Source organism: Balearica regulorum, chromosome 1 (genome assembly GCF_011004875.1).
Source record: "Balearica regulorum gibbericeps isolate bBalReg1 chromosome 1, bBalReg1.pri, whole genome shotgun sequence".
Taxonomy (NCBI): domain Eukaryota; kingdom Metazoa; phylum Chordata; class Aves; order Gruiformes; family Gruidae; genus Balearica; species Balearica regulorum.
In genome coordinates, this window is record NC_046184.1 from 119,498,694 (window position 1) to 119,518,405 (window position 19,712).

The window sequence follows — 19,712 nt, forward strand, 5'->3', positions numbered from 1 at the left end:
AACACTGTCAGAGTCTATGTGCTTCCAATACCTCAGGGCCTGTCTGATCTCAGAAAGGGAGAAGCAAACTAGGAAGAGGTGGGTTGCAAAACTAGAGACAGGCACAGGAGATGGATGGGTGTATGTGTCGCCGGGACAGAGCAAAGTGCACAGTAACACTTCCGATAGGAAATACTGTTAGAAAGCAGCAAGTTATCCGCCGCTATGCCTGGCCAGCTGAGCAAGAGGAAGGACTCAACTCACTTTGCAGCAGAAGAGATTGCATTACGATGGATCCTTAACTGGCACAAGATACTTAGGGAGGCTATGAAGTCCTCATCACTGTAAATTTTGGAGAAAAGTTTAGTAAATATTAGCAATGGCTGAGATATATCTGATCCTCTTTAGAGCAGGGGAATGGCCTTGGTGAAGTGTCAGCAACCTTTCAGGAGCAGTACACCATGTTTTTGTTGTCCACAGTGAGACAGAGGTATTGCTGGCACCACTTCTGCCACCTGATCAATTCCAAAAGCTGAAGGAATCTCACGCAAAGATAAGATGTTATCTGCACCCAGGCAAGTTTTGGTAGCTTGCAGATCGCATCAAGTTTTTAACTCAACAGAAACCAGTGCATGGCTTTCCCAAACAGTCATTATGACTTCTCCTGCATGTGTGCCATGAAGTGCTGACCCAGGAGCCAGGGGTTCTCTCTACTGCTTGGCTTTTCAGGGATTTCTGGAAGAAGGCTCCTTCTTCTCCCCCAACATTGGACTGGCTGGCCAATTTAACACATAAGGCAGCAGGCTGCAATGTTGCTCAAAGGCACACACCAACAAGCACATTCTTGCTGTCCTCAGGGGTGCTCTGACTTGAATAATATCTCCTCCAGACCAGCCTGTCCCTGAGCTCCTGGAGCAGTGTTGGATAACTCCCCTGTCTGCTGGTGGCTTAAGTCCCAGTCCGAAGCCCCTGTGGTGAGAGCCTTTGTGTTCAGAGAGTATTCAGGGAAAGATTTCCAGGCTGGGATCTACTTGACAAAAAAATAACTTGAAAATGCAGCAGGTGATTTTACAGCTCTTATTTTTTAGGTTTTTCTTTGAAATAAAACCATCTACCTCCAAGCACTGGGTGTTTCAAAAGCATCTAACTCAGGACTTAGGTGCTCCAAAGTAGTTGTGAAAGGACTTTAGGGTGGGATCAGAATGACCTAACATTCAATGTTTTAGACACACAAGTCTATAGCTGAGTGTCCTGGTTTCAGCTGAGAGGATTGATCTTTCTCCATAGTAGCTAGTGTGGGGATATGTTTTGGATTTGTGCTGGAGACAGCATTGATTAATATAGAGATGTTTTTGTTCTGTGGACTCATTGTTGAGCAGTGTTTACACAGGGCCAAGGCCTTTTCTGCTTCTTGCACTGCCCTGTCAGCGGGATGGCTGGGGGTGCACAAGAAGTTGGGAGGAGACACAGACAGGACAGGTGACCCAAACTAACCAAAGGGATATTCTATACTATATGACATCATGCTCAGTTTATAAGGAGCTTGGGGGAAGGGGGGGGGGGGGCAGCGGCGTTCGGAGCGATGGCATTTGTCTTCCCAAGTAACCGTTACGCGTGACGGAGCCCTGCTTTCCTGGAGATGGCTGAACACCTGCCTGCCCATGGGCAGTGGTGAATGAATTCCTTGCTTTGCTTTGCCTGTGCAAGCGGCTTTTGCTTTACCTATTAAACTGTAAAACTATAAACTCTATCTCAACCCACGAGTTTTCTCACTTTAACTTTTCCAGTTCTCTCCCCCATCCCGATGGGGGGGGCGTGAACAAGCGGCTGCATGGTGCTCAGCTGCCGGCTGGGGTAAAACCACGACACTGAGCAAATTGTCCTTGATAGTTTCAGGCTAGGTGCAGTACCTTGAGACAGTTTTAAACAGAGCCATTATTGTAAGCTGATGCAGAATCTCAGTGACACCGACATCTAGCAGTCCAGGAAGCAGACCTACATTAACCAACATACCTATGTGCCTAAATTTCCTCACATTTATCAGTTACAAGACATCTTTTTTTTTTTTTTTCCATTAATTAACCTTTGATCAAAATAATGGAATGTATTAAACACATGAAAAATGGAACACGAAAAAATAACTCATTTGATAATGTAAGAGAAAATTTTAGAAGTCCAGTTTTCACTTATACTGCATCCCCTGGATACAGCTACAGTTGGGGCCAGGTGACCTTACAATGTATGTAAATTTTAGAATGAGTCCCTTAACATTGTATTGGAAAATAATAACATTTTAACATTAATAACATTTATCAAGTCACTTTTTTTAATGGCAAAAAACCACCACACATTCGTCAAGTCAGTTAATCTACTGAACCTACTCCCTTGGCACTTTTGTAAATCTCACTACAAATAAAAAAAATGACAAATCTATTCATATATTCATGAATGACCAGTAAACTGGAAAAGTAACAAAGAAAAATCCGTTGACTAATTTCCTTGAAAAAAACTTTGCATAACTCACAGGAGAATTTACCAATCAAACATTATTCAAGTAACTTCATTGCTAGGACTGTGTGCATTTTTATTTCTGCCAAAAAATTCTTGATCCAGATTTTCAAAAGTGTTTAGGGATCTAAAGATGTATTTGTACATCTCATGGGGTTTTCAAAGCATTAAACAGGTTAGGGACCAAACTCTCCCTGAATTTGAAATTCTAGTCCTTGAGAAATAGATCAGTATGTGGCATCCTACTGAGGTAACCTGAAGTGATTTCCATAATTAAAGTTTCAAGAAAGTGATTATGAAATCTCATGTGTGTGTCTGTGTGTGATTAAAAGTTTCTTAAACTTTCAGCATTAGGAATTTAATTTTCCATGCTTTGGTCTATGAACAAAGGCAAGAGATTTTTGTTCTTCATTTTGCTTTTGAGAGGTGTTTGGAGGATTTTATATATATATATATATACTGAAAAACATCTTATTAAAAGTATATAAGTTATATAAGATCATCCCAGAATAGTCTCTCTTCCTTTCCCCATTTTCAATCACTTTGAAAAATTAACTCAAACCCTCTGAAAATTCTCAAATAAGATCCTGAAGTATTTCAGAAGGAGGGGGGGAGACAAACTTGCTCAGATTATTAGTGTTGTCTACAAAGTGCCGGCTCACCTGAACTGGAGTGTTGGAAACAGTCAGATTGTTTTCAAAGTGGTGGGTGCACAATCCTCTCCATGTGCTCCTAACTCAAGACCTTCAGATGTTTGTGTACAATATTTGCACTATTTTGAAAGTCTGAGACATACAAGCATTTCGTGGAAGTGGGAATGGAAAATGTTTCACTCCTTACCATCTTCTTTAGTGCGGGTGAAAATTTGTTCACTTCTCACTCCATCTCCAGCTCGTGTAAAAGCCAACACCTGAATGCTGTAGTTGGTGTATTTTTCCAAGCCATCAAGCTCTAGTGATGGCTGTGTAGTGGTGACATTCTTTATCTCTCCTAGCTCTATAGAATAAAAAGGAAATTGAGTTATTGCCAAGTTCAGTCTTCTCCCAGCTATTGATACCTACTGTAGAAATCTTGGGGATTAAAGAGTGTACCAGAGAAGTAATGCTTCATTATTATAAATTAGCAATGAATTATAATAAATTAAAATAAATTCCTTTGTGTCCTGACTTCTCACCATTCAAAGCAGACCCAGTTTCCATTTTCAAACTTTTTTTTTTGCATTTTTTTTTTTTAAATATAGGGAAGAGAATTGAAAATTTCTACAAGTAATAAGATTATTCATAAAGAATAGATAACAAGAAGAGATTATTGCAAAATATTCCCTAATGCAAAATGAGAAAATCAGTTATCTTCATAAAGATTTTCTGGTTTTGAGAAAGACCATTTCTCATAAGGAAAAAAAAAAAGGCAAAAAAGGCCCCTTTACTTTAAAATATGTAGCAAGTGCTGCTGCAAAGCACTTGATGGCAGTAATACCAGCTAACAAGAGATTTAAACACAGTAAAATCAGATTTACTTGCAGAAAGATGATGCTCTTCATACGAATCTTTTTTGCAGCAAGCTAAGAAGTACAACCCATACAGCAAAAAAACTTTAAACATATTTAGGGCAGAAAATAAAGCTGAACAAATGAAGAAAATCCAGTTTTAAGCACTGCATGAACATCATCTTTTTTCATCATGTTGTAGGTCATCACACTGGAGCTTAGATATGCACTGATAATATTCACAGGATCTGATCCAGAGACTACAGACATCACTGAAAACATTTAATTTTATGTCTGTCATGTCTATATTTTTAGGTATGCTTCTTACACATTTTTAATATTTATTTTTAAATTTGCAAAGGAATTAGTAGTTTATTTCCAAATATTTTTGACTCTAACAGTAACAATGGGCCTCTGGTTTACATATCAACTCCAAGTTCCCCTTGCCACACTAACAGAGGCCAGGATTTGCCAGACAGTTGCATATTAGAGTGAACTATGATCCTGATGGATGAGAGCAAAAGAAGGGAGTCAGGTCATTGTCCTAGAGTTGTGAAAATTCAGCAGGGCAAATAGGAATAAAGGCATGTGCATCTCAAACCTACTAATATTTAATTTACAAGAAAGGAGCATAGATAGAATTATCATCATGTGACAAATTACAGATTAGTAAGGTATCTCATTTCTCCTTTGATCATTTCACTCATTCTCTGCTCAGGAGTGTGTTTCCCTAGGAATTATGCCAAGAGTACAACACATAAGTCCAATAGAAGAGGCTGGCATGAAAATAACAATCCTTTTCCAAAAATGTTTTCTTCTTTTGCCCTCAGCTATGGAGATCAAATACATCCTGTCAAAAAATAAGCAATAACCTCTCAAGTAGGCAACTAGCTAAGCAAGCAGATAACCAACTAAACTAAAATAAAATCCAGGATTGGGCAGGATATGTTCTAGGTTCATATCATTATTCTTTACAAAAGAAACCTGCTGGACTTTGTAACTGAGATAAAATTTGCTCAGGTAATTTTGGGTACTATGACAGGTCTATGGAGTGTTGCAAACCCATGGTGGAAGCCTTCCCTGAGGGCTCCTCCATGCAGCTTCGCAATGCTTTCTACTTTGTTAAAGCTCTAACGAAGATGACTTCCTTCACAGGTAGATGAAGCTTTCTCTAAACCAAAGAGAAAAGGAAGTACAATGCCTTCACAGCACAGAGTAAATGATATAAAGGCCACATATGATTTGTTACTTGGTTTTTCTCACCTCCGTCCAAGAGATTGGCCCAGTAGATAACCCTGAATCCTTGCAGAATCCCATTCAGGGTTTCTTTTGCCAATGTTGACCAAGAAATAGAGATGGTTTCTGGTGATGTGGCAGTGGCTTGCACATTCCCTGGAGGGCAACTGGGCACTGGAATAAGAAATTCACCATTTTTAACTTGATGAATACAACTCAATGTTTACCCTTTGGCTACCCTTTCAATTTTCATTCTTATCCCACCACCCATTATTTAATTAGCAGTTACACACTGTTAACAATGCAAAACTTCTATTCTTGCTACAATCTACATGTTTCTGCAAGTGCTGCTTTCCCACTTGCTGACTAGTCTTTTTAATAGTTTTTTTTGTCAATTCTTTTGAACGAGAAATGTATCCTAGTGCTGAAATATGCAGAATATTCTGTAAGCAATTTAAATATCTTTTTTTTTTAAGTTTGCAGCCAAATTGCCATTTTTCTGGACAATTCTAATGTCCCTTTAAAATTGTTACCAAGGGAAAGCAGAAGCTTCTATGAAAAATATTGGAAAAAATAGTCATAAAATATTTTCACTACCATTCAGAAAAATTGGAAAAAGTCAGCCAAATCTAAGGCACTTTCCCTTGGTCATTTACTGTCAATGCAATGAAGCAGTATTAGTATTTGGCGTTGCTTTTAAAACTCATGACATCTTTAATTCTGGGAGGGACACAAAACACAAAAAATGACCAAAAAAAAATATTAACAGGAAAAGTAAGCATGCCAGATTATGAAGAAAAAAAATACTATTTATTATAATACAAAATATATGCACATGTGAGTATACTTCTTTCTGAGGTCTTACAGTGACCTGTCTAGGCCTAGAAACATTTAAAGTAAATGAAAAACACCAGCCTTCCATGATGCATATGACTCAAAATCTGTAGCTCTTGAGAATTTTAGATGTGTGCTACTCCAGTTCCCCCATGTAAAATGTCAGATTCCTAGCTGGCACTCACTTCAGTACACTAATGCCAATTTATAGCAGCTGAAAATCTGAACTACACTATCTTTTAGGATTATTACTTGCTTTTAAAATCCTCTACGATATTGGGCCTCTTTTTGCCTATGGAATCATTCTCTTTTTCCACTAGAGGACTCCCTCTCATTGTTTGAGAAATACTTTTTATGCAGTTTGAAAAAAAATAAAAATCTAAATTGTTCCTTGGATTAGACAGGTTAAATTTTGTCTGAAATAACAATGATTTTTCTCTCATTAGTTTGGATATCCTTGAAAAAAAGCACACATCTCTTTTTGCTGACAAGATAAAGTACTGTGCAGTACAAAAGCTCTAGGTTTCACAGCAGATTCATTTGAAAACAAAAGAAAGCTAACAGAATTAACAGTATCACTCCACCTTTCAGAGTTTTGCTTCTTAGTATCTCAAAAGTATGGTGAGATCACTATGAAGCTATGATGAGATCACAAAATTTGCAAATATGTAAACACCAGAGCAATAGGCTTCTTAATGAAAGCTATGGTCTTTGTATCATTCACAGCAGAATATATCACATTAGTAGAGTTATATTTATTTACCTTGATGATTCTGCATCTCTTGCAATGAAAATTGTACAGACTCATTGGCCACTCTCCATCCAGCTGTCTACTGTATCTAACACCTGTAAAGTCTGGTCTTCTATTATCCCCACTATAATAATCACTAATCAAGTAATAAATGTAACAAGGTAAAATGAAATAAAATAATAGTATGTCCCATGATAGCTGTTTGCCTAGGACGTACCATCCTCAAGAGTAGTGGTGATGATTTCCTGAGAAGAAGGTCCTATTCCAGCCCGGTTACAAGCCTGGACTACCATGCCATACTGGGTGAATTTTTTCAGGTTATTCAGTGTATAAACTTCACTGTCCCCAGTGGTATCAATACTGATGATGTTGAACTGGAAATTGCCCCCTGCACTGTATTCCCGATAACCTATCTGGTATCCACGAATAATTCCATTTTGCAAGTGCTTCTTTGGAGCCTAAACAGAAAATGAAAGATTACACATTAAGTACATGTCTCCAAAGTCAAGTTGTTCCCCTAAAAGTTTTTGAAATTTATACAAAGTCAAAATTTATACAAAGTTTTTTTCCTACTGAATGCAAGTCTATTTCTACGTAACAATTCAAAAATACTCCCTGCACATGAAGTCGTAACTCTTTACCATGACATAAATTTCAGATGCAGGTTGTTCTAATTTGTGCATTCTTGTGCTAAAAGAAAAACCTTTAAATGGTTCATACACAGAAAAATCTGATAAGGAGATAATCTTGAGTTATAATTTGTATTTATAATGTTTTGTTCTCTTATCAGGTGAATCAATCAAAGTTGAGTTAATAGGGGTATATTTGCATTACAGGCCTACCATTCACTATTAATTGTGCTTTTGCCAGAAGCCCCTACCATTCACTCGCTAAATCTTTAGTAAGGCATTTATTGATCTGTTGAAGGCAGTCACATAAGTTTATTCAGCTAGATGCATTAGGAAAATTTTACGCTGTGCTTTGAAATATGCTTCTGTTCATTCAGTGTGTAGTGTGGAAAGATGATTAGATAATGAGTGCTGAAGGCAATAATGAATTGGAAAGCAGGAATTTGCATACTGAATAGCTACTAAAATAAGGTGTACAATATCTGGCATTCAAGTATATGGACAGTACAAAATGGTTGACCATAATTATATACTGTAATTCCCAGTCACAGTGCAAGATTCCCTGTCCCTGACTAGTGGGAACCATTTCTGTACTCTGCAGTATAAAATGTTCTCTAGAGTAAAACAGGATTGGCAACTGAGGGAAAAAGCCTGTTATTGACAGAAATACCTATTAAAATTCTATTTAAATAGTACTGGACTAATTTCAATATGTGATAATGTTCCTGTCTGATTTTCTTCGTATATGAGGTATAATTAGTATAAACATTTTAAGACACAGTTTATAATCCAAAAGCTATTTCATATCCTCCAAACCTCTTTCAAATTCCTGCCAGATGCCCACAAGCTCAACCGTTCCACTGACCCATAAAAAAGTTCTTTGTGACGCAGTTTATCGGCAATGAGTTAAACCGTCAGAGGCAGCAATTTCTGTTGTTACTATATCCCATTAAATCTACTGAGGAACACATTCTCAAGAATACTCTTTTCTGCCACAGGACCTGTCTGTTTCAGCGAGTATATAGCCCACTGGACTAAAGTCTCACTGGAGCTAATAAAACCAGCGTGGGGTTTGCCTTTCATCCACTATCAACAAATCATTGCTCTGCAAAAACCAGCACCCTCTCTGTATTTAAAATGTATCACTGGATAGATCTGACTGAATTATCTCTTCAGATGCTTTATTTATTTTCGCTCCCTCCTGTTTTTAGAAACAGAAACAAAATTTGAAGCAAGGATATGATTTCCACTGTATTACTTCAGTTCCCCTGGTACTAATAAGCTCTCTGCAAGCGTGGTGCTGTTCGTTCAGATATAAATGACTGAATTAGGAGATCCAGGTCTTGAGCACCTTGTAAGGCACACTGCAGGGATTAGAACTGTCTCTTTGGAATCTAAGAGTATAATTGTTTCCTATTTGAATATTTCTGTGTTCTGTTGCCAAAAAAACCTTAAATTCTTTAGAAACATGTAGGTCTTTTATTACCAAAACACTTTGCTTGCAAGTGCATTACCTGTTCTGAACAACTGCATGGCTTCATGGTCTTTAAATGATTGAAAGAGGTGGGGTTTTTTAAAATAGATTGTGGGGTGGAAACTAAGGCCTTTTTCTTTTTTCTTTTTTCTTTTTTTTTTTTTTTTTTTGTTAGTTTGAGATTCAGATATCTTCATACAATAAAGCTGTGTCATTCCATCTGAGAAGAAAATAACTTGATCACATTTAAATAATTAAATATTTCAGGGTGAATTGTTTCATTACTTGAAGGATTTCAAATTCTGTTACTAGCCATAGCATTTTGCATAGCTTATACATTTTTACAGGCATTGTCAGTGTTGATGAGGAGGGTGAAAAGACCGAACTAACATAATCTAAACATTTCAAATCGGCTAAAGGACAAACAGTTTGGACAAAGCAGCAGACAACTCAAGTGTTATTACAGGGAGGACTGCTTTCAGACAATGTTGCAGGTCACTGTCTCTTTTCTAAACGTGTATCAGTGTGGAGGCACCAGTTTAATCATGTCAGGACATCAGTTCTATCCATCAGTGTAGGATTCCATCACAGCTTGGCAAATCCTCAACAGTCTGCGCGGAGATTTCTTGTCTCAAACATTAACACGTGCACTCTTGCACATCTCAAGGTCTAAAGCCTCTCCTAGTTAAAGGCTGCAACTGGAACATTCCCGTGAGTTACCTCAGGTGGCTTTTGAACAAAAGTTGTTGCCACAAACACACATTGCACATTGAAATCACAAGCAACATGCATAAAACAGATACACCACACAATGTTGTGCATTTACTGTTCTGTGAATGGCACACGCTGCCTACTGCCACATGCAGCACACGTTAAGATGCTGTACGTACGTACACTATATATCATAAGGCATGCACCGTATACCAAGAAAAAGTGAGCAATCACCTTGTACATAATAGATTACAGAAGCATTTGGCACATATATCGGAACACATGTATCTTACTGTAAAATAGATGGAACATAATGATAAAACTGAATCATACATTTACTACACATTGAAATGTTCTCAGAGCAGGACTACACCCAGAATGGCCTCTTCACTGGGAATTCTGCAATTATATACTTTCTCATTTTGAATTGGAATTACATGGCAAATTTTGCAGTTTTTGTGAAAAATCTTTATAATTTTTTTTGGTCAAGGGAATTTTTTCTTTAAATAAAATATCAACATTTTACCTTTTTTTGTCACTTTGAAACATTATACAATATAAAATAAGCTCAAAGTCACTTCAGAACAAAGCATTGAAATGTTCTGCTCCACAAAACTTCAAATGTTCCTTGTTAGTACTGCCTAAGTGCTTCATTTTGGATTGACTTTTTGCACAAATAAATCATGTTTGGTGTATATCCCTTTTTGTGTATAGACACATTTGTGGTAGAAAATTCAGTGAAGCAACATATGTCCATGACTAAGTGTTCCTGGAGAAAAATATTGTTAACTTTGCCAGTAGTCATAAAACATTGTGAAAAAGTAAGTTTCAGTCCATCATCTTACTGCTTATCTCATAAAATCCAATATTTGTATAAATAGTGTATCAATGTCTTTTGTAAAGTATGACATTTTATAGTTGTGTGCATGTGTATATGCAGAAAGAGGAGAAGGAATACTTCCCATGCCTAAATTTAATGGGTTCATTTACCTTGTAAAATACTACAAGAAAAAATAATGAATATTTTCATGCTCTTTTCCATATGAGAATTCCTATTTCGTTCCCATTCTCTCTGCATCACTTTAAACTACCAAAAAATGGTGAGTGTTATTTAAAAATTCATTCTGAAACCCAGTGTTCTATGTGGACACATAGAAATGGGATTAAATAGATCACAGACGTATAAAACTTTATTTAACTAGGATTTCCTAAAAGTGGGCTAAGAGAAACTTTAAAGGAAGATTAATGATTGTAGCAAGCTGCGGAAATAGTACTTATTGTAAGATGAAAGATAATGGATGTGTTATTATCTGCTCCTTTTGCTGTTATTGACATTGTCAGTATTTAAATGAGGTTTGCCAACTTCAAATAAAATTATGGTTCTCAGCACAATCCCTTTTATATAATATCACAGGTTTTCACGGCAAAAGCTCCACATGACTCCAAAATAAAAATGACCAGGTTATTACTGCATTTATTTTCTTCCTTTTTGCCTCCATGACAATATAGGATTGATCTCATGGGGTATTTCTTTATTCTCAAGTACTTTGTGTTTTACAGTGCAATGAGTGCCTTCTGCACAGCATTGCACTGTGGGGACCTACCCAAAAGTCAGGGTTCAGCATGGTATCGAACTATAGTACGTCTGCGGGACCATCTTAAAGTACCTTATTGAGTAATGGACTAAAACTGCTCTGGCCAGGAGAGAACTGCAATAATTCAAGCGAAGTGAACGGCTCACTCCTGGTTTGGCACTTCTTAACTAGGGGGACTTCTTAATCAGCTGTTACAAATTGCCATTCAGAAATTCCAGTAAAGGCAGAATTACACAAGCACTAACCTTTCAGGAATGCAGCTCAGTGACTTCACCTTTGTCTGTAAAGGAGCTTCGAGGTGAAGGAAAACAATTAGGTTTCAACTACGTCCAGCACCACAGAGAAACTTAGCACCCATCAGACGAGCTAACCTACCAGCAGGTAAAGCAATGACCGCAAGTCAAGGCACAGAGTTTTCAAGTTGAGCACACAGGGCCTTAACAGCACAAAGATCACACTGACCAGAATTTCAGTGAAGTGCCAGTGGTGCCTTTGGCTGTCCATCCTTTCATAGGCAGACCTTCAGAGTTTCTGCTGCTTGCAAAACAGTACCTCGTGGGGTCTTGTGGCATGATGGGGCTAGAGGACACGCTACCAGGAGCGTCTCACTGTCACAGTGCCTCTCATGCTGCTTGACCATGTCAGATACTGCTGGTCAGTAAATTAAAAGTTTTAATTTAAAAAGATTTAACAGAGATTGGGTCTATGGGAATAATATCTTGAAGGTTCACAGGAGACTGGGTGTGCAGTCTGGCAGCACAGTCCACAGCAAAGTCCAAATGTCTAGCCAGCATCTGCACAGCGCAGGTTCACCTGAGGGTGCACAGTTCTGGCAGCGTGGAACCACCTTTCCTGGTCTGGATACATGCTGTATGGGTACAAGCATACATTTCCAAGCTCACAGGTAGCTCACACCTTAAGCTCACTCCAATTGTGAAAAATCATCTCTACATTCAGCTCACAAGACTTGCCAGGGCAATGGAGTACATATTCAATGCACAGCTTGTTTCTGTGTCTACTTTGTTATATTATATACTGATCATTACTTGACAAGTATTCACAAACCAAATTCCAAACATGATCTTGAGAATACAACTCCAGCTACTCTTTTGACATGCTTCTAGTCCCCAGACAATACCTAGAGATCAGGACACTAAGTTACACCTGAAGTGGCCTGGAAGTACAAACTGAACCATATGTTAGACAATGTTATTGAAAGGTAGGTATGTATTTTTTTTTTTCTCCTGTATCTGCCTGCACACATCTGCATCTATACAATTTAATGGCAAATCTTCAGAATCGCAAATGGCAACTATAAACTCCAGCAGTGAACCAATGGTGCCTATCTTCTTGTGTTGCTTTTGAAAATATTCCCCAAAGTGAACTTTAAAAAAGCAAGCAAAGCCTTTCAGTCAGCCTACCCATAAATCCCTAAAGACAAGTTCATGCATAGAACCTTGGAGGTTATAGTTGACTGGATCTGATAGCAGTCACACATCTCGAGTGCTTTAAAAAGAAACAACCCGTCAAGCTTTTATTTCAGTTGCTGAGAATCACTCTGCACTCTGCATTGCTTCAATAGCTACTTTCTTTGCTCTACTGACTGTGTGCTGCATTTATATCCATGCCCTTTATAAATACATTGCTGTGTTGCACTTCAACCATTGGTTAAGCCTGTGGCTAGTGACCACAAGCCTTTGGGTTTTGGAACCATTTGATGAAAACCAACACTGATTTAAGTTTAAGATGTGGACGAGGTCCAAGAATCAGCACAGTATTTGTGACCTGTGCATAAGAGGTCTGATAAAGACTACTGCTTTTGAAGCTAAGTATTGAAGTGTCTCATCAAAACAGAAATTTTAATCCACTATTTTTAAACCACCATTGAACTACTAAAAAAATTTTGACGTCTGAGGACCCTCTGTACTAGTTGGACATCTCAGTAGTTCTATGTCGACCTGCACTGTATGGAGATTGTGCACTACAGAAAGCTGTCTTTTTAGGAACCAACTCAAAACTAACACAGGATCATGCTGGTTATTTATTATATAAATAATAACAGTAAAAAAGCAGCCCACCATTATTTATATGGTTAATAAGCAGCAGCTCACTGACACTATCCTGACTTTCTGGATGGTCCATATCATGGTGCAAAATACACATTATTCACATTTCCAGGAGTAATTAACATTACTATAGAAATTAATGACTATTATGCCATCCAGCACTTAATACTACATATTTCAGAATCTTAAATATATGGAATTATCAATGCAATTTGGAAACGGCTATTCATATTGAGATTACACTACTGTAATTAGATAGCTTTATTCTGTCCGCTACAATGTACAAGCAGTATATAGCTGTCCTGGTTTCAGCTGAGAGGACTGATTTTTCTTCATAGTAGCTAGTGTGGGGATATGTTTTGGATTTGTGCTGGAGACAGCATTGATAATATAGAGATGTTTTTGTTCTATGGACCTGTTGTTGAGCAGTGTTTACGCAGGGCCAAGGCCTTTTCTGCTTCTCGCACCACCCTGCCAGTGGGACGGCTGGGGGTGGACAAGGAGTTGGGAGGAGACATAGACAGTACAGGTGACCCAAACTAGCCACAGGGGGTATTCCATACCAAGTGACACCATGCTCAGCATAAAAGGGGGCTAGCCGGGGAGGGGCAGTAGCAGGTCCAGGATGCGTGGCTCGGGGACAGTCCGGTTTCGGGATAGGTCTGAGCGTGGGGTCTGAGTTGTACAGTCCTCGGGTGAGAAACTGCATTCTGTATCACCAGTTTCTGTATCACTCTGTTAAGTACTGTTTTGTTTTGTTTTGTCTTCCCCTCTCCCTTTGCTATCCTAGTAAACTGTCCTTATACCAACCCACCAGGTCTTGTCTTTTCCTTCCCATTCTCCTCCCCATCCCACTGGGGCGGGGGGCGGGGGGGAAGTGAACGAGCGGCTGCGTGGTGCTCAGCTGCCAGCTGGGGTAAAACCATGACAATAGCACAAAGCCATTTAAAACGTGGTTTAAGTACCTCTTGGTATCATACCAAAAGCATTTAAAACATTTTGTGGTTGTCAAAACACTGGGGAAAAACTAGAAAAAATGAACTGAGCTGCAAGACATACCAGATTTTTAAATAATATCAGTTGCTGATATTTTTAAATCAGTTGTTCTGATTCACCAATTCTCATGGACTACACTGAGGCATCATATTGCTCTCTCTGTGCAGACATGCCTTCAGTAAGGCTCTGTCGCAAAGTCTATTGCAATGGGAAAAAACTCCCATTGGCCTCAATGGTTTGCAGAAATTTTGGCCAAAACCACAGTGAAAATTCTGTGAGCACTCACTTTCCAAGCACGTAGCCTTATCTCTGAAATCAAAAGGAAGTAGGAAATATTATTGTCATCGGTACAGGCCAGCAGCTGCTGCTACTACTCTCCAATGGAAGGTTCGTTCTTTGCGTAATGCACCAGTCTTAACGACCAATATAAGATTTGTGGGCAAAGGTATCTGCAAGGTCTCTCCCAAATAAAATAACTGATCCATAGTTGTTATAATACTCCCATCAATGGAACCTCTTTGAATGCACCAAAATACTGTCTATATTCTTGGCTGTGTGTATTTACCTTCCAGGTGACCCTAATGCTTTGTGAAGATATAGGCTCAAGTTGGACATCCTGAGGTGGACCATCAGGAGCTGCAAAGAGAGAAGAGATGGATCAAAACTGACCTTCACAGCACACAGAATTCAGCACTTCACATAATATGTATCCAACTTAACACAGCAGCATCACAAAGATTTGGACTGTGTCAATGTCATATGGAAAACTGAGGATATTACTTCCTCAAAAAAACAGAACCTAGCGTTTTCTTTATTCAGCTGTCTTCTCTGGGCAACAGTGATTTAAAACATATGCCAAAACTTAGCAAGCTGGTAAATAAAATAAAAGTGAATAATAGTGACTTTCTTGTTTAGTGATATGCTCACAATGCTGTTTCTGTTTTCTAAACAGCAGTCAGAACCCATCCGAAAGCAGGTGAGACAGGAGCTTAACAGCCGGCCTTCATAATGTCACAAACTTTCCAGTGGGATCCCCTTTGTTCACTAGAGACTGAGCACCTTCAGTCAAATATCAAATATTTTATACACAAAAACCTGCACACTACCCTCTCCCCGTCCCCGGTGTAAGTATCCCAGCCTGGAAATCAGGCACAAAATAACTGCCTGATGGAAAAAGCATGCTGCAGCTCCTGCCTGAGTCACGAGGAGTTTCACTTACTATTGATACACTGCCAAGGGTGTGCCTGATGCTTTAAAGGCGAATGAAAAAAGAAGGCCCTGAGTCTAGGGGAACCTACGTGTCAGCTGGGCAGCTACAAAGCAGATCAAGAATTGGCTGGGATTGAACGGAGAGGTGTCAAGTAAATTGCTTGCTCAGCAAGGTAAATCATTGTAAAAGAAAGACCTGAAGAAAGGAATGGAGTAATCTCAAGCTACTCTAGAGGATTCCCTTGATGCAGAATATGGCCTCAGTAAAAGGTATTAAATTAAGTTTAATAGCATGACAAAGGAAGTAAAGCAATAAAAAGGGTGAGATGGGGCTGTTAGAGGTGGAGCAGCAATAAATGACAGCTGCAGTGAAAGGAACCAGAACATTTTGCTTTAACTGATGAAAGCAGAGATACCCAGAAAACAGCCTATAATATGTTTAAGTTATTAAATATGCCCTATTCTATGCCATTCTTGACTGTCCTTCATATGGGAAATTTCCAAAGGTTGAAAGAACTTTATTTCAATTCCCCTTGCATTAGCGTACAGGAAGGGGACGCAGAAAAAGTCCACCAGCAAAAATGAGGTGTCTATATATTTTTGAATTCTGTCCTTGATACTGCCCCCCTGCTGACAAACATGAATGTCATTTCTCTGCCTACATTATAATGTAGTGGAACTTGAGCTAAGCAATTGATCCCAAAAATGGGTTTTAAAATGTGCTCCTTAAAATCTTGAGTTTTCCTTGAAAGACCCCTAATATGTTTACAGACCTGAGTAGTTAACTGTTCCCAGCGCACCATGGTGAAATGTTAAATAAGAAGTCGTTTATTTTACATACTTAATGCCACAGAGTTTGTGACAAAGACATAAAGAAAAGCCAGATATCCCATCTTCCTCTATTAATTTCAATATTAAACAACAGCCACAATGCTTTTGTTTTTCTGACAATGCTTTTGTTTTTCTGACAGGAGCTAAGTGTGGTTGTATGGAGGGAAAGATGTGGTCTGTAAGCTTTGAAATCATGCCATTCTTGACTATCCTGTTGCCACAGAGACCTTTTACAGTTGCTTTCTAATAGCTAGTGCTGGGTGACTCAGGTCACTGTAATTGTGTGACACACAATCTGCGCCCCCTTACCAATAGCATAGTTTGAGTTGTTCAATTTTTATATTGTCCTTCTTGGACCTTTATTTTGCTCCCTTCTCATTACCTTCTCTCTCATTCCCTGCACCCATGCTGTTCTCCATTTCCTATTGTAAAAGCAGAGAACAGAAGTAAACAGTGATCAAAACCTGATGCTCCTGTACATTGCACACCACCTGAAATCAAAACCCAGGAGACAAACATCACATACTCTGCCTAAGCCTGACCTCCTCTCTTCCAATTGTTCCCTAGGTAGATCAGTGACTTTTGAATACAGTTCCACACTACTGGTCTTTTTCTCCAAATAGATGGCTCCTTAAAAGCCAGCGACAAAAGGATCAATTATTCTGAAACTTGGTTACAAAGAACTGAATAAAATGTGATGTAAGGTTCCACCCTGTTCATGGGGAAGCTGTTTTTTTTATTTCAAGGCCAGCTGCTGATCCTGACAACTTAATTATCAGTCAGAAAAAACTCAGCAAGTAAGAAATATTCCAATCATGGGTGAACAAGAGAGAATGACAGAGTAGATCCAAGACCCATCCCTCTAATTTGAGGTATATGCACAAGAAAGGACAGGAATTTTGGAGACACAGATGATGCTGGCTGGAAGAATGGATAGTCTGTTTTCTCTAGCCATTTTGCATTTTCATTGAACAAAGGAAGAGAAAAACCCTGATCAAATGATAAATATTTTGCAAACAAACTATCCACTGTTAGTAAAGCCTTTCACTGAAGGCTCGTAAAAATGTGAACACTCTTCACTCCTTTCCTTCCACTCAGATGAAAAAAGACACCTGGTAAAAAAAAGAAATGCAGCTCATGTTGTCTCTTGCTTACTCTGCTTTGCACTGTGAGCTCTTGTGTCCTGTTCTTACTCAAAAAGTCCCTCAGAACCAAAAACATGTTCTCCTGGCAAGGGGTATATTTCCATTGTAGTAAATTCACCTACAGAAAAATGAGTGGGAATGACACTGTTGTATTCATATGAACTGAACTGAACTGAAAATCAGTCATCGAGTGTTTAAAGTCTAGACCAACATAAATCTTGAAAAATAAGTAGGGTTTTCACTGCCAGGACACCATCACCCAGATACTTGCATTAAAGTTTTCCTCTCAAAATCTCCAAAGTAGGCAGCATTGCTGACTTAGCATAAGATAACAGGAAAAACAAAATTAGCAAGATAAAAATGTGTTTTCAAATACAAATGAGCAAGCTCCTGTCTGGTCAAGTCTTTTCAGAGTAACTCCAGAGTTTCATGGCTAAGGGTGTTGAAGCTCTTGAGTTACTCTCAACTGTACACCTTTGTACATAGTATATAATTGCAATGTATACCTAGCAGAAGTATTTATGGCTGTTGAGTGTTTTCATTCCTAATTGCTGAAATAGAGAGCTGTAGCCCTCAGCTTTTCACTCATAAGTCTTTTCCACTGTCACATGTAACAGGTAGGCCTTGGGATGTGCTAGCATGCACAAGCCATGCTGTTCTTACCCATCTGCCACTTCTGCTAGCCCTGAGAAATAAAAATAAGATAGTGCTGGAAGGCAGCAATTTGAGTGCACAAAAGAGTGGCTGCAGCCATCAAAGTGAAAATGCCCACATAGCCCTCCTGGTACGGAAACCTGTAGCAATGTAGAAGAATACATGGCAACAAAGAACAGGGGCAGACACTAACTAATAACAGTAAACAGCAATCAGAAATAAATGGCGGGTGGGGTAGTGGATAGAATATCAAAGGAAGATAAGATTCATGTAGATCAATATTCTCAAATGGAGGTAGCTTAAATTAGTTACCTATACTAATACCTGGGCATCTAAGGAAAGCCACAAGGCCCACAGGAGAGAAACCACCACTAAAAATAGGATGTTGTTGATTGAGTTGCCTAACTAGATATAGGTGTCCCATTTCCAGTACCCCAGCCTGAAAATTTGGAGCACAATGCCTTCTTTGACCACTAGATGCCACTGAACAGCTTTAATTACAGGCCTGCGCGATGAAGTTGCAAAAGTCACAATGTTTTATGGGAACTATTCAGTATTTCTTTCGATGCAGCTGCAGCAACATAAGCAGCATTTCAAGTGAAGATTCCTCATGTCAAGGAGCAATAATTCCCAGCACAATTTAGATGCTACAAAACCAGAGCGTACCTGCTTCATCGGTAGTGATGGTGAGCTCATTGCTGGCTTCACTCTTGCCGATGCGATTCTTAGCATACATGCGAATGTTGTAAGTTGAGGAAGGGTGGAGGTCAATGATAGTGGCTTGGTTTAGCTGAGGGGAAACATCTTTGGTTCTCTGAACAGAATCCCAAGAGTCTATTTAATAAGAGATTAAAATAAAACAGACAAATAAAAGATGATGTTAACCTTACTAACACAAGCATGCTGTTAAACAGTTTCAGAGAGAGGCATACTGCCATTGCTGAATTAACCCAGATATCGTGGCTGCTGCTACCAGCAAATCGAGTGATCGCCTTCCTTGATGCCACTCCTGACTGCTCCAAGTGTGGCGCTGTGAATAATGGGATCTCGGCCCCAGGGCCATCAGCAAATACAAGGAACTAGCTATTCCTTTGCCTATTTTTGAGGGGGTGATGAGAGCGGCAAAGATTCCCCAGTTTTGTGTGTGTATATGTGTGTGCATATTGGGTTTTTTACCATTGCTACGTTGGAACAACTGTGAAAAAGACGGGAGCTGCCGCCCCCCCAGAAATCCTCACTCAGAGAGAAGGTTGGTTGTGCTCCAAAAAGGGGGAAAGGGAGTTAATACACAGGAATGGAAGGCTCTTAGGTCAGGCAGAAAGTTTCATCCCAAACTCCAGGAGCTCAGACCATAGGTGAACAGTGAGCACGAACTTGGAGTAGTTTGCTGGCTTAGGCATGGGGCTCAGCATCCTCCAGGACTGATGCTATTTCTCTGACTCGTGTTAGGCTACAGGAGCAATTTATTACAAGGGAATGTAGAAACCTCTTAGCTGTTTCCATGTATCTGTAAAAGGAGGAGCACGTTGTTATTATTCATGCTTATTATTCATTCGCCTGTTATGTTTTTAATAAATTCTCCAGACATATAATAGGAAAAGGATGGAA

The 19,712-nt window shown here is 39.0% G+C and overlaps 1 protein-coding gene across 2 annotated transcripts in view; it reads right to left on the minus strand.

The window, feature by feature from the left end:
* Positions 1–19,712, minus strand: part of DSCAM (DS cell adhesion molecule) — a 471,940-nt gene that overhangs the window by 88,520 nt on the left and 363,708 nt on the right. For both annotated transcript variants that reach the window (XM_075772425.1, XM_075772430.1), the window contains exons 15-19: positions 18,771–18,938; positions 14,831–14,901; positions 7,012–7,252; positions 5,237–5,383; positions 3,328–3,483 (exon numbers count right to left, since the gene is read on the minus strand). In XM_075772425.1, the coding sequence (XP_075628540.1) occupies positions 3,328–3,483; positions 5,237–5,383; positions 7,012–7,252; positions 14,831–14,901; positions 18,771–18,938 (783 nt within the window). The remainder of the gene's footprint in view (positions 1–3,327; positions 3,484–5,236; positions 5,384–7,011; positions 7,253–14,830; positions 14,902–18,770; positions 18,939–19,712) is intronic.